At 41.0% G+C, this 21,214-nt stretch overlaps 1 protein-coding gene across 3 annotated transcripts in view; it reads left to right on the top strand.

Moving 5' to 3' along the window:
- Positions 1-21,214, top strand: part of SORCS1 (sortilin related VPS10 domain containing receptor 1) — a 711,184-nt gene that overhangs the window by 667,407 nt on the left and 22,563 nt on the right. For all 3 annotated transcript variants that reach the window (XM_069098910.1, XM_069098911.1, XM_069098909.1), the window contains exons 20-23: positions 708-841; positions 3,526-3,649; positions 7,445-7,557; positions 10,575-10,706. In XM_069098910.1, the coding sequence (XP_068955011.1) occupies positions 708-841; positions 3,526-3,649; positions 7,445-7,557; positions 10,575-10,706 (503 nt within the window). The remainder of the gene's footprint in view (positions 1-707; positions 842-3,525; positions 3,650-7,444; positions 7,558-10,574; positions 10,707-21,214) is intronic.

The following is a 21,214-nucleotide window of genomic DNA, read 5'->3' as shown; positions in this document are numbered from 1 at the left end:
TCAATTGATTAGTTGCCCAGGATTCCCATAAGTACTAAGTAACAAAGGTCAAATGCTTTGTTTTCAAATCTGCTGCTAAATACTTAACCTTCAGAGTTGTTTCCTAGTGGAGTTAGATTTCATGCAACCATCCTTTTCTATGGCCTAGGGTCTATCATGAACTCTCTAAAAGGGCCTCCATTTTGGAAGAGACCTGTATTTAAAGTCAGAGGAACTGAGTTTAAGCCTTGTCTTTGTAACTTACGTCCTATGGGATATGAGGCTAGTCACTTTTGTGATTCAATTTCTTCACCTGTCAATCAAGTCTTCTGTAATAGCTGACAGTGTAAAGGCCCCTAATAAAGAGACTATTCTTATAGAGCCAAATTGACCTCAGTATTCTGCATTGGTGTTAAATTAGGTAAATGAACCATAAGGAAGCAATAGAGGCTCAGAAGCCAAGCAGGCCCAGGCTTTCTTGGCTTCTTTCCCAAACATTCCCCTTTCAGTCTGTTTCCACATGGAGAAATGATCTTCCCCTCTTGCTCTTGTGAATAGTGCTGATCATGATATGAGTGTTGGCATGCTGTGTCCTGTTCCACTTCAAAGACCAGCTGTATTTTGCTGGGGGAGGGTGGCACACTCCCCCACACTGGGTAAGAAAACTTGAGGAGATCTATCTACAAATACTCCTCGTCTGTGGCTTCTTTTCCCTTTTGTTTTCACAGGTCCCTTGGAGCATGTACACTTGTCACTTCCCTTTGTCACGACCAAGAACAAAGAGGTCAATGCAACAGCCGTGCTGTGGCCCAGTCAAGTAGGGACCCTGACTTACGTTTGGTGGCATGGGAACAACACAGAGGTAGGTCACCTCTGACTCCCCACACCAAGAAATAGCCTCCTTTTCTAGAACTTCCCATCTCTGCAGTGCAAAACATCTCCTGTTGACCCATAGCCCTTTCTCTCCCACTCTCAGAATCAAATGAATGAATTTTTTTTAAACTACCCTGACTCCAATGCAAGAACACAAATTTATGGAATGTTAATTCTCTAAGAGGACTTTGGGGACCGCCTAGCCTAACCCTCTCCTTTGAAAGATGGTGGAACAGGGACATGGAGAGGGCCAGAACCTTGCTCTTTATTACGATGAGGACACTGAAGTCCAGAGGTTTGAAGTGAAGCTGATCTATGAATTAAATACAGAACTAGGAGTAGATCCCAGATCTTCTGCCCTCTAGCCTGCCATTTTTCCTACTAGACCACATGGATTAATTAATCACCTAGATGATGATCATGGATATTTCGACCTGCACCCAGAGTTGCAGAGATAGGTGTGTAATAGACAGATTCCTAGGGAAAGGCAGGAGGTAATAAAGCAGATAATGAGGGTGAGGGTGGGGGAGACTGACTTCATTATCAAAGTAACAATAATACCTGACATTTACAGTGATTTAAGGTTTACAAAGTACTTAACAAGCATCATTTTACTTAATCCTCATGGGGCAGCTAGGTGGCATAGTAGATAAATGATGGACCGGGAGTCAGGAGGAACTGAGTTCTAATTCAGCTTCAGATGTGTGACCCTTGGCAAGTCCCTTGACTCTGTTTGCCTCAGTGTCCTCTTCTGTCCAATGAGTATGAGAAAGAAATATTAAAGCACTACAGTATCTTTGCCCAGGAAATCCCAAATGGGTCACCAAGAGTCAGACACACCTGAAACAATTAAACAACTTAATCCTCATAACATTCTTATTTCACAAGTGGAGCTATTATACCAGTTTTGTAGATGAGAACCCTGAGGCCCAAAGAGACTCAGTGACTCTCTCAGGGTCACAGAACTTGTAAGTTCCTCAGGTGCTAATCAAAACCAGGTCTTATTGACTCTTCAGTCCAGTGCCCCATGTGCTACCCCGTGCCAAAAATGACATTATGAGGCTAGAAGGCAACATCGCTCTTGGCTTTCTAGTCTATGTAGGGATTAGTAACATCTTTCTCTCTGGAACTTCCAAAGTGCAGCATGTTCCCTCTTACTAACTCTGGGAATGAAGTGACTTTGTGTTAAGACATCTTGATCTTTGAGCAATGTCACTTTTAGTTTGGAGACATTACCCCTTAGGCTGAGTGCATCTTATGTAAATCAGGAAACCTCTTCACTAGAGCTGAATTTCTGCTTTCACTGGAGAGGTGTCTTTGCATAGCCCTAGGGAGTAGAAAGACTTGTCTTGTACCTACCTAATAATGCTTCTTGCATGATTGTGAAGGAGAGAGCCCATCACTGGCTTCCCTCCCACCTTTGCTGGGAGTGAAGGACAAAGAAGGCCTACTTTTTCTCCCTGTTAAATTATGTGTGCAAATGTGGCCCATTACCTCTCACTGGTGGATGAGGAATGTATGTAGTTTGACCCTCCCAGAGAAAAGGCGATGAAAAAGTCTGGAATCTTTCTGCTGTGTCATTTGAGTCTTTTGTAGGTTTTTCCATTCTTTCACATTTACACACACACACACACACACACACACACACACACACACACACACCCTTTCTCCCAACACACATTAATATTAGTACTTAGTTTTGTACCTGATGCTTCCCGCTCCTTTACATAGGCTTAAATGAATTTTGATTTAAAAATTAATTAAGTGAACTCAAGGAAAGACTGAAAAGCAATGTTTTTGTGGAGTGAGTCAAGGGAGGTCACTAGGCTAATAATCTTTCCCTTCTGTACTCCCATGGCCAATTCTTTTGCAAGGCACCATACCAAGTGACTTTGATTCTTCTGTTTTTCCATTTAGTTTCCCCAATTCACTATCCAATTAGTATCTACTTTCTTATTCAGAAAGAAGGGCAGATTTCCCAGCAACTACCTTCTGCAAAAGTCCCTACAGGAGCTATTAAGAGGAATCCAGGACAGGCAAGGTTCCTGCTATCTAGCCTATTCTCTTGGATGGTCAGAAAATCTTGCATGGGGTTAGAGTGACACAGAATCTCTGGACCAGTCAGAATCTCTCTTCAATCCAAGAGAATTACTTGACAATGGGATATGGACAGATAGAGATAGTATGCATGGTCATGCACTATGACCCATTTTAATGAACCCAAATTGTACTTTCTGAACAAGGTTCTCAGGAGGACAGCTAGCTCCTCCTGGATTCAGAGGTCTTGAATTTCAGATCAGTGACTTAGTACCTGTATGATTTTGGGCAAGTCACTTAACTTTACTTGTCCTCCATTTTATCATGTGAAAAATTATGAGGCATAAACTAAGCTCAGTTATATAAGTTCCCAGAGACTCCACATTACAGCCCTTGAGTAAAAATAGTGTACAATCATTGAAAAGTACCTCTTCCTATTATATCTACTTAGGCATTTCTGCTAATTATGATGCTACTTCCTAGCCCAGAGGCTGGCACATTTTAAAATGCTTAATAAAGGCTTTTTGATTAACTTATTGATTGACCAAGTAACCATGTTGATAGGAGGGAGGGAGAGAAGGAGGGAAAGAGGCAGCCTTGTCTTTCAACTCTGGGCTTCTGTTTATGTGATTATAGCCTCTGATCACCCTGGAGGGAAGCAAATCATTTAAGTTTACTTCAGAAGGAATGAACACCATAACAGTACAGGTTTCAGCCGGGAGTGCTATTCTTCAGGACACAAAAACCATTGCCGTGTATGGTGAGTGCCTCTTTCTGAGATGTTATGGTTGCTTTCATGTCAAAATAAGTAGCCCTGGTGTGAGTCCGCAAGGGAATGGAGATGGGAATCTTAGGTGTTGACTAGGGAAGATTGGGAAACAAGTGGACATGATAGGATAGAGACTTATAGGTGGCTTGGATCTTAGAGGTTATCTCTTCCAACCATTTCATTTTAAAGTGGAGAAAACTGACATCTTCTCAGAGAAATCTTTGTTACATACATATATAATTGAAGGGAATGCTAAATTTCATCTTGAAGTTACTAAAAATAAACATATAATTTTATTTTTATATCCACAGTCATGAACCCCCTAAAATTAACTCAAGGAGCCTGTAAATTTCAAGAACCCCTGTTCTAAGTTGTCCATTGATACTTTGCTATGAGGACAGGAGCACACCGGTGTTCAAATATCTATTGTATGAATTATGTACTAAGGTGTCTGAAAATGAAATCATTTTATCAAGGAGAAATTCCTTGGTCCTACAGAAAAATTCCATTTTTTTTCATGTAGGCAACTTCTTTACTCTTATCTCACCAACTTGTAAGCAAGATAAAGTCCAGAAATTCAGTTACAAGTAAAATTGAACATTGTCTGAAGGCCAAAGCAGCTTTAGAAACAGCGGATCCAGAGTGGCCATATGCTTAATGCACTGTTCTCTTCAAAGGAGTTGGCTGGGAGAGGATAAGCTGCAGTCAAACTAGTGCTGGGTTTCCTTGTTTCCTTCCTTCCTTCCTTCCTTCCTTCCTTCCTTCCTTCCTTCCTTCCTTCCTTCCTTCCTTTCTGTAATGTCAGTGCAATATTCATAGCACCCACACTCACTATAGATACACCTGGATGGTGCTAGATCACAGAATATAACAGACTCTCCATATATAAAATAGAAGCAAAACATTTGTCAGACACTAGAAAACCAAATCCCAACACCTGGAAACAGAATCCATCATAGCAACATAGAAGTTAATGCACCACAATGTAGCAGAGAGTCACACCATCCTTTAGCCTTCCCACAAACCAACACAAACCTAGCTGTCAAATACAGCCTTTTACTTACAAGTCTATCTGTCTCCTTGCCTGAGTGTCCTCCCCCTCTCCCACTATCTAACTGCTCTGACTCCCAGCTTCCTGTGGGCTCTGCTCTACCCTTTAGCAAACTCCTCCCACCACAGGCTCCATGTGATTACATTCAGCCTGTTAGGGGGTAGAGTTTATTTTCAAAGCAGGGAAGATCTTCAAATTCCTATTACCATTACACCTCCTTTCGTCCTTCCTTCTTTCCTTCCCTCCTCTCCTTCCATCTTTCATCTTGGTCCCTTCTGAACCTGTAGCAGAGGAAGCAAAGCATTTTCCATTGATTATTTCATTTAATACTCCCAACTCCCTTGCAAGTTAGATGCTATTTTTATTTCCATTTTAAGAATGAGGAAACTGAGTCTGAGAAAGTTTTATTGACATGCTTGGAGTCATACAACTAATAAATCTGAAATAGTTTCACAACCCAGGTCATCCTGACTCCATGTCAACATTCTATACACTGTTCTACATTGTTGTCTCCCCCAAAAGACTTTAGAGTCTAAAAGCATTGCCTTTTCCAGGTGATATATGTTCAGTATTTGCCAAAGGTGAGATCTGTACCCATGCAGGTCTTTCTGTTTCTAAGGCTGGCTGTCCCCCATTCATTACATGAAACTGTTTCTCAATGTATTTCTCCTAGTATTTTTTTTTTCTTTTTAAGATTTAATAGAGAGGTCTCCAGACAGACTTCAACGAGTATAACAGAGAGACATGGAGAAACTCTATAGACCCAATCTTTTCTATAGTTTGTTAAAACTGCCTTAAGTTTAGGGTCTAGTGCAGTGGTGTCAAACTCAAATGGAAATGTGGCCACTAAACTGTATGTAAGCATCCCTGTGGGCTACATGTTGATTTAGAAAATGACACATTCTCATTATCTGTGTTCTGTTTTGTTTTTATTTATTTTGCTAAAATTTCCCCAAGTACATGTTAATTGGATTAGGGCCACTCTGGGGACTGTTGTGGGCTTTATTCAGTGAGGGGTGTATTTGATAGCCCTGACCTAAAGACTTTCATTCAGTGATATCTGAGGTCTTTTTTTCAAGGACCTTCTCTCTAACCTTCCTCACAGTAAGCTAACCTTTAATCTCCCTCTCTCTCCCTGTCATCTCCTAATATCTTTCCATCTTCTCTTCTGCCATAATTGTACCAGTGGCACATAAGGTATTTCTCAGTTCCTTTGATGACTCTTGTGACAAAACAATTTGCTGGTCTCTTGTTTAGTATCTCTGGATAATTGAGCTAGGTGGGACCTTAGAGATTGTTTTACAAGAGAAAACTGAACCTCAGGAACAAGAAAAGAATTGCCCAAGATCACAGTGTGTTAGCCACAAAGTCAAAATAAGAACCACGTGTCAAATGCTTCTGAATTCAGAACTTTTCCCACCACCTCCTTCTTCTCAGTCCCTTGCCTTCTCATGACTTCAGGGGAGGTTGCTTGGTATAATGTGAAGAGTGTTGGATTTAGAATTAAATGGCTAAGTTCAAATCTTTGTTCTACCATTTTCTCACTTAGTGATGTTGAGTAATCTGTCAGTCAATAAACATTTATTAAATGCTTACTATGTGCCAGGCACTGTGCTAGGCATTAGGGATACAACCACCAAGAATTAAACAATCCCTACTCACAATAACCATATATTCTCATGTCAGACATAGGAAGAGTGGAAAAGAGAAAACATCTTTCTAACGTCATATTTGTCATCTGAAGGAAGGAATGAAGCCACACACTGGACTCTTGAGAAGGAAAAGCTGTGTTGATTTGTTTCTCCTAAATTTGCTTCAGGGCACAGGTTTTCTTTTAAATTAAAAATGCAAATGTGCAGAATCCATCTCTGTGAGCAGCTGTAAAAAAAAAAAAAAGTAATTGGTGTTTGCCCTTTTTGTTCCTCCCACAATGCTTTCTTATTTTCAAAACAGACTTCAGTGTAATGTTTCTAATTCCCTATCCTTGCACCCTGCTGTTTAATACAGAAATTAGGGTCTCTTTTTCAACTAAAATTCCTCCCACCCCCATCCCAGTCCCTTTTATATCATCCATACACTTCATCATGGCACCTTTACTTTGCAGTTTAGCAAAAACAAGTAGGGAGGAGGAGGATGATGAGGAGAAGAAAGTAAACTGAGGTTCTAAAAGTAAAACGGATAGTCACAGTGGGCGGCTTCTCACTGCTGGCATTTACTGAGCAACTTAATTAATATGCATCTCATTACTCTTCATCAGGGCTGAGGTAGTGATATTCATGTAGGTGACCGACCAGTGGCTCATAAAATAGGCTTTGAAAAATGCTTCTATGGAATAAGGTACGAACCATAAAGGCAAACGTGGTCATGCAAGAGTCTCCAAGGCATGTGTTTGATAAGACTGTAGCATTGTTAAGAAATGCTTAAGTAGGTTTTTATGCCTCCTGTGTGACTAATATGGAGCCCCTGTGTCTGTTAGTCCTTCTGAAACCCAAACACATTATTTTCTACCTATGGATTTTGACATCAAACTTCCCCCCTTGCTCGTTTAATAGCTCGTTTAAGTAAGTTCTACAGTCTCAGAGTTAAACAGGGGTAAAAAACACTCCCTTGAATTACTAGCACTTCAGTCTCTGGGTATAGGTATAGTGTGTACTCTGTTTTGTTAAGTGTTGTGACTGGTAAGGAACATGGGAACATTTTGATTCACTGAGTTCTCCTGCCCTTTATGTCCCCAGAGGAATTCCAGTCTCTCCGCCTGTCCTTCTCTCCAAACCTGGATGACTATAACCCAGACATCCCAGAGTGGAGGCGGGACATCAGTCGAGTCATCAAAAGAGCCTTAGTTGAAGTAAGTAAAGAAGATAGCTTCTTCTGACCTAGAGATGGCCTGTCTACAACCTTGGAGAGATTTATGGTGATGTGGCCCATGTCAGGACTGGGCAGCTGGAAACTGTGGGATCACAGTCAGATAGAAACATTACTGAACGTGACTTCTGTGTAGAGCTCTGTGCTAGGCCCTATGGGAAAGAGGAATAAAAAGAAACCAGATATATGATTCCCATCCATATTACATAGAATGAAGAATTAGGGGTCAGGGTTAGAAATGGAATTAGAGTTAAGAGAATCATAGGATATTGGAGCTGAGAATGATTTATGATAGTATCTGGTCCATGCCCTTCATTGTATAGATGAGGAAAATGTATTCATTTTGTTTGGGGAATCAATACACACACACACACACACACACACACACACATACACCCCTGCCTATGAAGAGGCTCAGAAATACTTAGCTGAGTAATACAAAGCGACCTAAAAAATCAAAATCATGAGGAAACACTGTCTCAACTGTGCTGTAGGCACACAGAAACCAGCAGGGACCAAGGCTGGATCGTGGGGATTGTCAAATTTAGAGACAGACACACTTTTAGAGCTCTATTGCATCAGTTAGCGAACATGGGGTAGTGGAAGGACAAGTCATTTCCCTTTGCTTGGTCACAGATTCCTTATCTGTAAAAAAAAAAAGAAGAAAAGAAAAGGTTTGACCACATGATTTCAAAGGTTTCTTTCAGCTCTAAATCATAAGTTCCACTCCTTCCAGTTTATCTAAGTTGAATGCCAAGGCAATAATAACAGTTGTTTTACAGTTATTTTAGTTGTGTCCAACTCTCTGTGAACCCATTTGGGGTTTTCTTGGCAGAGATACTGGGGAGGTTTACTATGTCCTTCTCCAGCTCCTTTTGTACATGAGGAAACTAAGGCAAATAGGGTTAAGTGACTTGCCCAGTACCACATAGCTAGTATCTGAGGTTAGATTTGAATTCACGCCTTTCTGACTAAAGGCCTGCCCCAATTCTTGCAGTAGGCTTGCTTTTCTCTACTCCGAAGTATCTCTCATAGGTAGTTTGTAAAGGACCCTTTCATTTGGTCATTCTTCTCCCTCACACAATCCACATCCCTAGGAATAAGTGAAGAGCCAACCTCGATAAATGTTTGTAGGAATTCTCTGTGTTAGGTCCTAGGCTCTATACAAACCATATTTTATGTCATTATATTAATATTACAGCTGCTTCTTCCTGATGGATGGCAGCCTATTGGATAACTTAACCTTAGTTATCTCTCAAGTCACATTAATTGATTGCTAGAAGGAGAGGGCATTGAGAAGACCTGGGTTAGAATTCTTCTTCAGATGCTTAATAGCTTGTGACCCTAGGTAAGTAATGTGATCTCTCTGTGCCTAAGTTTCCACATCTGTAAAATGAGGAGGTTGAACCAGGAAACCCTTAAGGTACCTTTCACCCTCTAAGTCTATGATTCTGTAATCTTCATCTCACACAATTACAAATACTGTGTGCCAGCATATATATCCCCAGAAAGAAGAAGGGATATGGGCAGTTGCTAACACTTGGCAGGAGTGATACTACTGAGAACTTGATGCCAGCTCTCAGCCCTCCCACCTCATAGCCACCTTCTGATTCTCTATGAAATTGAATTACCTTTAGCAAACATGTATTATAGAAGGCCCTGTCCTAAAACTAAGAAAAAAAACTCTGGGACATATGGGTTTACATGTGTGTGATTGGGGGTAAAGGGACCATCTTCACATGCCCATAGGCAGGTATAATCTGTAGCTCTCCCATCATGCATCCCCTTGGTACACAAGAGGCAGTATCAAGAATGCCTTTACATAATGGGGGACTGGCCATTAGGGGATGCCCTACCCTAATTCTGGTTCTCACCACATCACGCACTGCTACCCTATGTGAGCTGTCCTTGGTGTCTGGATGTCTATTGTCTGGCAACCTTTATTGGCAGGATGGGTCCCCTCCTTGACTACCTAAGAATAGGTGAAGATGCATCCCTTTCCTTGACCGCTCTGCCAATTCACATCTGGCGTAATTATGGCTACAACTCTGATGATGGCTTTTGGCTCTCCTTGGACTAGAAAGTCTCTGTTGGTCATCTTGAACTGTAGCTCATTCCTCCTGCCACACCAGGGATTGCTTAAGCTGACCTGTCTTAGCTCAGCAGTAGCCAACACATTCTGCCTATAGAGGACAATCTCTATACTTATTCCCCTGTTTCCCAGAGATCAGATGCTCTGGGCCTCAGCTTTTCTGCCAGCTGTCTAGAAAGCTAGAAAGGGCTCCTAATTATTATTGCTGAGATGTGGAGTTCCATATTCTGCTGAGAGTACTGATAGGTGGATTTATTCTCCTCAGGAGCAAAGAAATTAGGCCACTTATGATAAGTTTGAAAGTCATCTTGAATTGTCTCATTCGAAGAACTTCCCCCACTTGGAAGAGTACTTTTAAGCCAGACAACCCTCCCATGTTCAACCCCACTGCAAGGTCTTCAATATTTTGCTCTAACTCTTAATTATTGGAGAAGAAAAAGTACATTTTGGAAATAGTTTCTTCATTTAATCCTGGGTGAAATCAACCATAGTTTAACAACATTCCACAAACATGTTTTAAGTAATTATGATACACGAGGAATGGTTCTAGGCATTGGAGGTAAGGAGACAAAAGTAAGTCATTCCTGCCCCGATGGATCTTAGAATCTACTGCTAGAATTCTGTTTATTATGAAGCAGAATCTGTCAAAAGCTTTTCTTGTCTAAAGGACATGCTAAACAGGACTTACCAAAAGGCAGTTCTACTTATGAAATGACTTCCTAACACAAGTCCCAAGAACAGACTTCCAGCAAAGTTTTCAGGGCTTTAGGGAGAAGTACATTACCACCAGTGGTACTCCTTTCTTCTTTCCCCATAGCTTCAAACCTTTAGAACTTGTTTGTTTGAATAGATGCATTCCATTGGTTTTCCTTGACTTTGATGGTAGTCTCTGTGTCTTCCCCAACCAGGCCACAGGTGTTTCAAGCCAACACATATTGGTGGCTGTGCTTCCAGGCTTACCCACAGCTGCTGAACTCTTTGTCTTGCCCTATCAGGATTCTGCAGGAGAAAACAAAAGGTCATCAGAGGACTTGGAGCAGGTGAGTCCCCTTGGGGAAGACCTTTTGTAGCATCCAAACCTCCCATAAGCCATTTGACCAGATGCAAAAGCATAGGGATGAATAAAGAAGATTGAAACAAGAAGCCAGGACATCAGCTTAGGCACTGCAGAGACTAAGGCAAAAGGCCTCAAGCCCTTTGGGTCTCAATTTCTAAATCTAAAATGGGGATGATTGTATACATCTCTACTTTCTTGTAGTATTTATTAATGAAAAAAATAACATCTATGCTTTGGTGGGCAGGAAGATGAAGGGCCACTTCCAGGAACTAGAGAGTTTAGTCTGGAGAAGAGAAGACCCAGTAGGGACATGACAGCTGTCTCCGTGTATTTGAAAGGTTGACATTTGTGGGAAGGATTCAGTTTGTTCTATTTGACCCCAAAAGACTAAATCAGCAGCAATGAGTACAAGTTGCAGAGACAGATTTAAGTTTAATGTGGGGCTGTAGTGGTGGGGGGAACGTCCTAGCAATTAGAACCGTTCACTTGGAACTCTTCAAAGTGGAATGGCTTGCCTAGAGAAACGGCAGGGTAGTGGCTCCCTCTCCTTAGTGGTCTTCAGATAGGGGCTAGACAACCATTTGTTTGGTTATGCTAGACTGGGCCTTCCTTTTGCAGATGGACTGACTAGGTCACCATTGGGCCTTGCAACTCTCAAGTTCTGTAATGGCAACTCGACTTCACTGGTGTGGCTATACCTTCCAGGATTGCTAGTAGCAAGTCCTTCCTGCCTTCTAATCCTGTGCAATAAACAAGATTGGAAGACTTTATAAACTCTTTGAAAAGATGTGAAAATTCTTTGAAAAGATAAACATCCTGTGGAAATGCATTTTCAATTCAGTCCAACAGACTAAAAACCCATTATGTGCAGAAATTTTGGTAGGTGATATTAATTGAAGAACTGGTGACTGGATTGTTCAGTATTCTCAGCATAGGGTGCTGACAGTGTTTCAAAAGTGCATTTATTGTCATGAGAACTGAACTGACTTTCACCCTTGGCTCTGTGACCTCCTGGAATATCACCTTAAGTTCTGTCTCTATCACCTCATCCCTCTCAAAATCAGTAAAAACTTACTATCATCATGATAAAGGATTATACTTTGTTACTAGAAAGAATAGTAAATCTGATGTCTCCATGGAAATAAAATTTAAATTGAGATTATTGAAGTCTAAGAAGGCTATGGAATAAAAAGTAAAATCCTACCATCTACTAAGTACAAACTACCTTCCTCCCCTACCCTTCCTATAGACCTAGGGGGATGCTCAGGCCTTATCTTTGACTAAACCTATTATCACTTCTTCATCTTTAATTTAATGAAATAGTTTGAAAATACCTTTTTGACAGTTTTCAGCAAAAATGAAAATACCTCCCTCCCCACACCCAACAAATCATGTAATGCTTGTTTCTCAAACACTCAGTCACTTGACAGAATTTTTATTTCCTAATTCTGTCAGTGATTTCACTGGTATTGGCAACATTTGGCATTCTACCAATGCAGATCAGCACATATTCTACAAAGTATAGTTTTAGAGAAGTGCCCGGGGGCACTGAGAGGTCAAGGCCTTGGCTGGGACATTAATTACATGGCAAAGGTAGGACTGGTATTCAGGTCTTCCTGACTCTGAGGCCAGCACTTGATTCACTCACTACACCTTGCTGCCTTTAGTGATAAACTTTGCGTCTTTATATATTTCTCCTTATCTAAGTAATGCCAAACCCTGCTTCCTTTGTGAATTTGAGGCGAAGGCATTCAGTAATCCTCCAGAGTTCCATCCACCTGTGCTTACCTCTGGCCCTCAGCTTCAGTCAGAGTCTACAAATGATTATGTACACCTCTAATTTAGTGGGCCATAGGGTGGGCCATTGCTTAGGCTATGTAATTGAAGGAGGCAAAGGCCTTTGGGTCTGTAGGACCCCAACTGTTCTGCCTCTGGCTAGCTTGTTGTAGATCCCACTTAGATGAAATTATAATCTTCCAAAATATAGAAATGACTTGAGGATTATATGTAGCTACTTCCCTTTACCTGCACAATTTCCTTTCCCTCTTTTTTCTTTCTCCTTTTTCTGGTTCTAAAAAGTTTGATTAAATTTCTTGAAAAGCAGGGAAGAAAACAACACAGATATCTACTTGTCAGTAGGGTAGTTCATAGTTTCTTCCATAGCATCTCTGTCTCTGTCTCTCCCATTCTTCCCCTTTCCCCCTTATGCATTCATCCTGCTCCACCCCTGGCCCTGTCTTCCACTCTCATTGATTTAGGTGGTAGCTATTTGCCCTCTAGTGGTAGTGTCATAAATTGTCTTTGCATCATTTCAGCCAAATTTCATAAAACATAAAAAAAAAACAAAGACCAAGGTCTCCCACTGCATCTGGGTCCATCTCTAGTCATCCTGATCTATATCTTGCCACTGGATTCAGATGACTGTGGAAGAGAGAGTGAGGCTGGTGACCTTGCATAGCCCTCCCTCACTTAAATCCAATTCACCTTCAAGTCATGACATAACCTTCAGATGCCATGGTCCTCTTTGAGAACAAAGGACAAACAGCAAACAAACAACAACATCCGTATTATTTGCAGACTTGAATTTAACCTGCTGGCATGAGTGTCCACAGTGGCCTTCTGTACTTTGTACAAGATTCAAAAAAACCTTTCTCTCTCATTTTTCATGCCTTCTCTTTCATTTGTACAGTATACTATCTAATATATAGCAAGTATTTAATAAATGGTTATGAATTGAAGAGATAGAAGAGATTTCAGTTCTCACAGTGTTGAATATATGTTTATGGAGATGGAGCCATTGATAGAATCTCACAACAGAAGTTCTTCAGCCTTAAGGGATAGATTTAATCCCTGTGGATAGATTTCTAGAGGTCTATAAATATGGATGGGGAAAATTACATTTGTATTATTTTTTTTGCCTTTTGAAGGGCATTTGGGGTTAAATAACTTGCCCAAGCTTACACGGCTAGTTTTTTTTTGTGTGGGTGTTAAGTGTCTGAGGCCGGAACTGAAGTCAGGTCCTCCTGACTCTGGGGCTGGCGCTTTACTCACTGCGCCACATAGCTGCCCCAATTACATTTGTATTTCAATATTTTTTCCATTGTAATTGTATGTATTTTATTTTATTCATCTAAAAATATTTTCTTGAGAATGGGTCCATAAGCTTCACCAGAATTGAAAAGGAGTTCATGACACAAAAAAATTATTAAGAACCCCAATCCTAGACATCTACCTTTTGAACTAGAAAGGATATTATAGGTTGTGCAGTCTCACCCTCTTTTTTATAGCTGAAGAAATTGATGCCCAGAGAAATTCAGTGATTTGCCCAAGGTCATATGGGAGTGAAAGTCAGAGCTGGACTTTGAACACAAGTCCTCTGGCTCTAAATGTGCCACTATTTGTACTGTACCACATTGGAAATATCTTAGATCTAATATAATTAAACGTCATCCCATGCAGGAATCTTATCCCTACATCATCCATGATAGGTAAGCATCCAGCTGCTGCTTGAATACCTTTAGTAGTGGGAAACTCATTACCTCGTGTCAGCCCTTCCCATGTTGGGGCATCTCTAATTCTTAGGAAGCTCCTTCTTATAGTGAACTGAATCTTCTATATACTTTTACCCCAATGATCTTAGTTCTGCCCAGTCAGTTATATATCAGAGGCATGACTAGAACTCAGATCTTCTTGACTTTGATGCTAGCACTCTATCCATTACTCCACACTACCCTTTTTACATACTTTTGTATTATATGTGTGTATATGTATGTATATATGGGGGAGGAGAGTATATTTGAGAAGCAATATGACATTTAGATACAAACATGTAAACATACAGATTTTAAGATAGATAGGGGGCAATGACAGGTCATTGTTTCCTTAGATTTTAGATCTAACCAGAAGAAGCATCATAGCCAAATGGTAAATCCAAAATGGTAGCTATGGATATTGGAAAACTTAGCAGTATCTCATATTATGCATAATGAGGGGACAATCATTCCTATGTATCCGAGGTCATGGATCTAACCTGATAGAGTGAGTCATATCTGAACCACCTTGTCCTAAGAGCTTCTCTGTGGCATGTCACAACTGGCAGGGACCTTAGGGACCACCTAGGCAGCTCCTTTTGGAGGAGACCTTGCTCAGTCCTTCCATCTGTTGGGGCTGTGCTTTCTGAGATTACCTTCTCTCTGCTCTCTCTATATCTTGTACATGATTAGTTATTTCCATGCCATCTCTAGAATTAGAATGTCAATTCCTTGAGGGCAGGGACTATTTTTGTCTTTCTTTGTACCTGCAGCCCTTCCTACAATGCCAGATATCTAGTGAACACTTAATAAGAGCTTGTTGACTGACTCATTTCATTTTATGGATGAGGAAAATGAGGCCCAGACTGATGGAAGCAATTTGTCAAAGGTCAAACAAAGGTTTAATAGAGGTAACATGCCCTAGGAGAGGGAATGCTAGTTTGAAGTCAGAACAACCTGATTTTAGATCCTACCTCTTCCTCCCTATGTGAAAGTAGTGTAGCAGATAGAACACTAGAGCTGGGGTTAGGAAGGTCTGAGTTCAAATACAGCCTCAGAAACTTATTAACCTTGTGATGGGCAAATCATTTAACCTCTTACTGACTCATGTGTAAGGTAAGGAGAATAATAGCATCTACCTCTCAGGGTTGTTTTGCTTTTATTGGAAAGTGCTTTGCAAGCCTATAGCTAGCTATTGTTATTATTATTTAAAATATTATTTTTTTCACTTCTCTGTTCTTTTTTTTTTTTCCTCACACATAAAATGGGAATAATACAACTTGTAGCACCTACCTCACAAGTTTATTCTGGGCTTAAGTGAGATTATGTGTCAAACACTTTGCAAAACAAAAAGTTCAAAGTAAACGTAGCTATTGTGGTTTAATAGCTGAACCGTGACCAGAAGACAGATCTCTTATCTTTAATTATGAAATACCTTCCTTCTATACCTGTGTTCCCTAAACAGAAGGAGAAACCTTCTTAGTCTCAAACTTTTTAAATTTTATTTTAATATGTGAACCAGAGGGATTCAAGATTTTTATAGCAGAGAACAAAGAGCAAGGAGAAGGGAAATGGATTTTACTCACAGTGAGATGAAAACATAAAGGGGAAAGCACCACCTCATCATGGATGTCCTTCTATGGTTTTCAGACAGGACTTAGGCAGGACTCACCTTTTCCCATCTTTCATGAACCTGACCCCTTGTTGTAAAGGGTTAGGATCTGTACAGGATTCTAGCCCGTCGTTTAGTTGAGGAAAGTGAAGGATTCTTATGCAGACAGCCCCTCTGAAAGTGAGGGCTGAACTTGCAGGCCATGGCTCTGTGAGCTTCTCCTGCCACTGTTCCCATGGAAGCAGGGGAGTTGGCTTGAATCGGAGTTATCTTATCTGTGAAATAAATTGAAAATTCCTCACAGCAAGAAGCACTTGACCCTGTTACTAAGCTGAGGCACGCTGGGTTAATCAAAGGACCTGCCGAGTGGAATGATTCCACCAGTCTTCATTTTGTAGATGCTGGGCCAGCCAGAAAGGACTCTCTCCCTCAGGTCAGGCAGGTATAGAGAATACATTCCTCTAGAGGCAGTTGCTCAGGTAAAGAGAAAACCTCCTTCTGCTCTCCCTATCTCCCTGTCCCTCATAGACAGGCTTACCTTCTTCCCTCCACTTTCATTGATGGCATTCTCCCTTGTCAACTGGGAATCCTGAAAGGGGGAAAGGATGAGGGAATGGTAGAAAGCCTGGTTCTGTGAAGAGACAAAATTTGAAATTACATCATCATGAGGTATTGGTTCTCAGGAAAAGGTCCTTATTGGACTAGATAAGAAAGGAAATTTTCTCAGGACTCTTTATATGCACCAAAAACAAATCTCTTCATCATGTTGATATTACTATACTCATTCATATATAGTTGAAAATGTCAAGGTACAGGGAAGGGAAATGGCCCTGACATTCTCTTTACATTCAAGGAATTTTAAAATTTTACACACACACACATACACACACATATGCACGTGCATACACACAATAGCACATTGTCCCCTATGGACTCAATCATCAAAGTAGATCCACTGGGCCATAGCAACCTCACAGACTAGTTTCTCCATGGAAGACAATCTGCACCAGAAAGTGCTTCTGGGAACTGGGATGAGGACCTAGTGCTTCATTGTAATGCATAATAATACAACATATGGCCAAAAGGAAAATGTAGTTATGAAGGGGATAGTACTCTAGAATTTGTAATAGAGAGTCAAAAATAGGGATAATTGATTCATTTTTCTCAGCTCAACTTCATTGTTTTTTTTCCTTTTGGGGGGGGGGAAGACAGAGCAATTGGGGTTAAGTGACTTGCCCAAGGTCACCCGGCTAGTATGTGTCTGAGGCCGAATTTGAACTCAGCTCCTCCAGACTCCAGGGCCAGTGCTCTATTCACTGTGCAAACTAGCCACCCTACAACTTCATTGTTTAAAGTAATATGTGCCATCTTGGAATTTTTTTCTTTAGGGTTTCTAACAAATTTGATTCCTTTGCACTCAGAAAGAGTGATTTAACCAAGAGAAGCCAACATCAAACTGGAAACTAGGCTAGCATCCATGTACCTTGTGTTAGATGAGAAAATGTATCCTCCCAGTCATCAACTCAAAAATTCAAAACCACAGAATTTCAGAGTAGAAGAGAGTCTCAGACATCACTTAATCTGAATCATACCTGAATTATGAGTCACCTTCCTTCCTTCCTTCCTTCCTTCCTTCCTTCCTTCCTTCCTTCCTTCCTTCCTTCCTTCCTTCCTTCTTCTTCCCCTCCCTCCCTCCCTTGCTTTGTTCCCCCACCTTTCCTTTTTTCTTCCTTTTTTTCTCAAATGAGAAAAAAACCCATTATGGATCCTTTGACAGCACCAGTTTCCAGGAAGGTTTCCCCTACATCTAATCTCAATTAGAATCTTCACATCTTCCTTCTATTGATGCAAGTTCTGCCCTCACAATCCAAAACTGAATAAGTCCAATTCCTCTTCTCTGTGATAGACCTTCAAAAATCCTTAAATGTAGTCACCATTACATATAAGACCTAGAGTCGAGGGTTGTATTCTGAACTCCAGAGAGGGGGTGCCATTCTGTTGAAGTGGAAGGAATTCTGGATTTGCCACCATTATCCTATATCTGATCCTTATTAGCTGTGACATTTGAACCTCATTTCCCTTGTATATAAAATGATGACAATGCTATTCACAATACGGGTTTTTCAGAATTGTTTTAAGAAATGAATTTTGTAGACTGTAAACCAATATGCAAATGAGAGACCATATGATCATCTTACCTTCCCTCATCAAGCCATGAAGGCACTATCATCCAGGGTTTTGTTGAAATTTTTTGGAAATCTCTGAAGCTGTGCTACCTCATGGGGAGAGTGACTTCCCCTCATCCTAATATACCACTAGGGAAAGGGCCTGGATGTCTGATTTCACTCATATATGGAACTCCCATATGAGAAAATGCCTTCTAAACCAGATCATCACTTCTCTACAATTTCTAGTGTTAGAGACTTGCCCAGAATCCTGAAGTTAAATGATTTGCCCAAAATTACTCAGCCAATCAGTTCTTGAACTTGAACACAAGTCTTTGTAGTTGTAAAGTCAGGTATCTCTTTACTACTCCAAACTGCCTCTTAATTCTCTTATGCTGATTGCAATTTTGTGGCTATTGATCCTGTTCCTTTCTCCTCCATGCAGAAGAGATCCACCTTTTAAAATCTGTCTATGTATAATACCCATCTTTCGGGGGCGGCCAGGTAGCACAGTGAGTAAGAGCACCGGCCCCAGTGTAGGGATGACCTGGAGATCAAATCCGGCCTCAGACACTTAGCGCCCACCCCGAAACACCTGGCCATGTAACCTTGAGCAAGTTACTTAACCCCAATTGCTTGAAAAAAAATACCCATCTTTTCATTCATGCTTCCCATTTCATAGTTAGTATAGGAATTGAACTACTGAGTCCCCTCTTTCCCTCCAAAAGGACATTTTTCAAGGAAGATGCAAATAGGACTATAGGTGGCCCTGAACCTCTGTGAAAATTCTGTGAAATACGTATGGGGCCAACATTAACATGTTTGTTTTTTTTCTCCTGGATATTATTTAGCCACAAGAGGAGGGAAGGCAGGCAGTGTGACAGAGGAGCAGACAAGCAATGATCAATAGGAAGGAATAATGAGCTCTGCCAAGACAACAAATTCTGCACAATATAGGACAGGGAGGTTTGGAGGGAAAGAAGCAGAACTCTACCCTCTTCTGCAGGTTTAATTCAAGACTCAGCTTCTTTCCCCAGAGCCTCTGGTGATGATGTCTCCTTCCCTTTCTGCCTGACATATTGCTAAATATTTCCATCCATGGGTTTTTAATCTCACCTTCCCCACCACCCCCCATGACTACTTGCAGGGATCCTGAGAATCACTTTGAACCAAATAGTGTTCTTTTAAGTGAGTCCTTCAAAATAGCTCACAAATAGAATTGTAGAATTGCTATGCATCACCCATCCCTGAGCCTCACAGACCTCAACTGAGATGGGGATGGCTGGGTAAGCAGTATGGCCGCACAGATGGCAGGGAGATGGCAGAGAGCTGAACAGAATGCTGTTTTCCTTACCAATCTGCTACTCAACCCACATCCCACCTTTCATTTGGTTCTAACCCTCCAGCTCAATGACTTCAAGGGAGTGATTTAAGTTGAAATAATCTGGGGAGGGTTAATGAAGGAGGCCAGAGGCAAAAGGCCAGTAGCCCTTATTAATGGAGGACATTGTGTTGTACTCTTTCTAGAAATCTGATTAGAGAGAAAGGAATGGAGGGAGTGAGCTAGAAATGCCCAAACTCAAGGGAACAGGGAAGAACAGAAACCAAACAAAAGTTCAGTTGAGCAAGAGGGTCAAATGAAACCAAGAGGAAATTCCACAATGACAGGGATAGATACATGATTGCTAAAATGGCAACAGAGAAGCAGAAGTTAAAACCCTTGGAAAAAATAAATCATAAGCAAGCAAAGTTCTGGAATGGTAGATGCCAGTTGTCATGTGAGGGAGATTAGAGGTCCTACTGTGGCCCCTTTGTGAAGAAGAGTTGAGATGAGGTTCTCATGCCTAATGGTGTTTCTTAAAGGTAGCACTATATGGGAATCCTAGTTTCTAACAGGTAATCAGGAGACTCAGGTTATAGCTCTAACTCGGACATTAATTAGCTGGGAAATCTTAGACAGGTCTTTTAACCTTTCTTCTTCCTGATTTCTTCAAATTTAAAATTGAGTTATCCAGGGCAGCCAGGTAGCACAGCAAATAAGACTACCGGCTCCAGTGTCAGGATGACCTGGGGATCGAATCCGGGCTCAGACACTTAGCACCCACCCAGAAACACCTGGCCGTGTAACCTTGAGCAAGTTACTTAACCCCGATTGCTTTAAAAAAAAAAATTGAGTAATCCTGTCAATTCTAATGGAGTTAGCCTGAGTCAGGGAGACCTAAGTTCAAATAGGGCTTCAAACACTTATTAGCTGTGTGACCCTGGGAAAGTCACTTAACCCTCTTTGCCTCAGTTTCCTCATCTGTAAAATGAGCTGGGGAAGGAAATAACAACCACTGTGGTATCTTTCCTAAGAACCCCACCCCCAAAAAGGGGGTCACAAAGATTCAGACAGGACTGAAATGACTAAACAAGAACAACAACCACAACAGGTCTCTGCCATCCTAGAACTTTTGCATGCTAATGGGGGAAGAGTTAAGATATCAACATATAATTATAAAGGAATAAATGCTACCACTTACAGCAGCCCTTACTGAGACCTGGCAAAGATCTTACAAGGAATATAAATTTTTTGACATAGGGCTCTAGAAAACCAGGCATTGATAAAGACATTAGGATTCAAATGGAACTACCTGATTATGCCTTAAACCCAAAGCATTTTGGCTCTCATTGATTGGCCAGTAATGGTCCTCAACTCAATCCTTATAAGGTAGGTCACTTGTTTGGATATTGTTGGCTTGAATGAGCATAAATAGCAGTTGTTTCTATTCTTGGCCAGAAACCCTGAGGGTCTTCCCCTCCTGGATGGACTTTTTTTTTTTTTTTGAGTAGGTAAAAGAGGCACTTTTTGCCTTATTTCTCACCTAGCCTTAATCACCAAATGGATGTTGCCTCAGAGAAATTGAGACCTGGAAAATACCTTAGCATAAAAGTCAATGCATCCAGGGTCATTTCCTATCATCCTGATCTGTGTCTTGCCACTGGACCCAGATGGTTCTGGAGGAGAGAGTGAGACTGTTGACTTTTTACAGTTCTGCCTCACTTAAATCCAATTCACTTGCAAGTCATGATATCACCTTCCTCATGTCATTGATCCTCTTTTAGAGTGAAGGACAAACTTGCTTGCCACAAAGGGAGGCTGGCTGAAAAACTACTCAGGGTGCTGTATCTGGGTGAACCACCA

Source organism: Petaurus breviceps, unplaced genomic scaffold (assembly GCF_028583685.1).
Source record: "Petaurus breviceps papuanus isolate PSGF00001 unplaced genomic scaffold, PetGlider_PUasm1.0 37, whole genome shotgun sequence".
Taxonomy (NCBI): domain Eukaryota; kingdom Metazoa; phylum Chordata; class Mammalia; order Diprotodontia; family Petauridae; genus Petaurus; species Petaurus breviceps.
The sequence above is the reverse complement of the archived record's forward strand: the minus strand, read 5'-3'. Positions and strand labels throughout refer to the sequence as shown.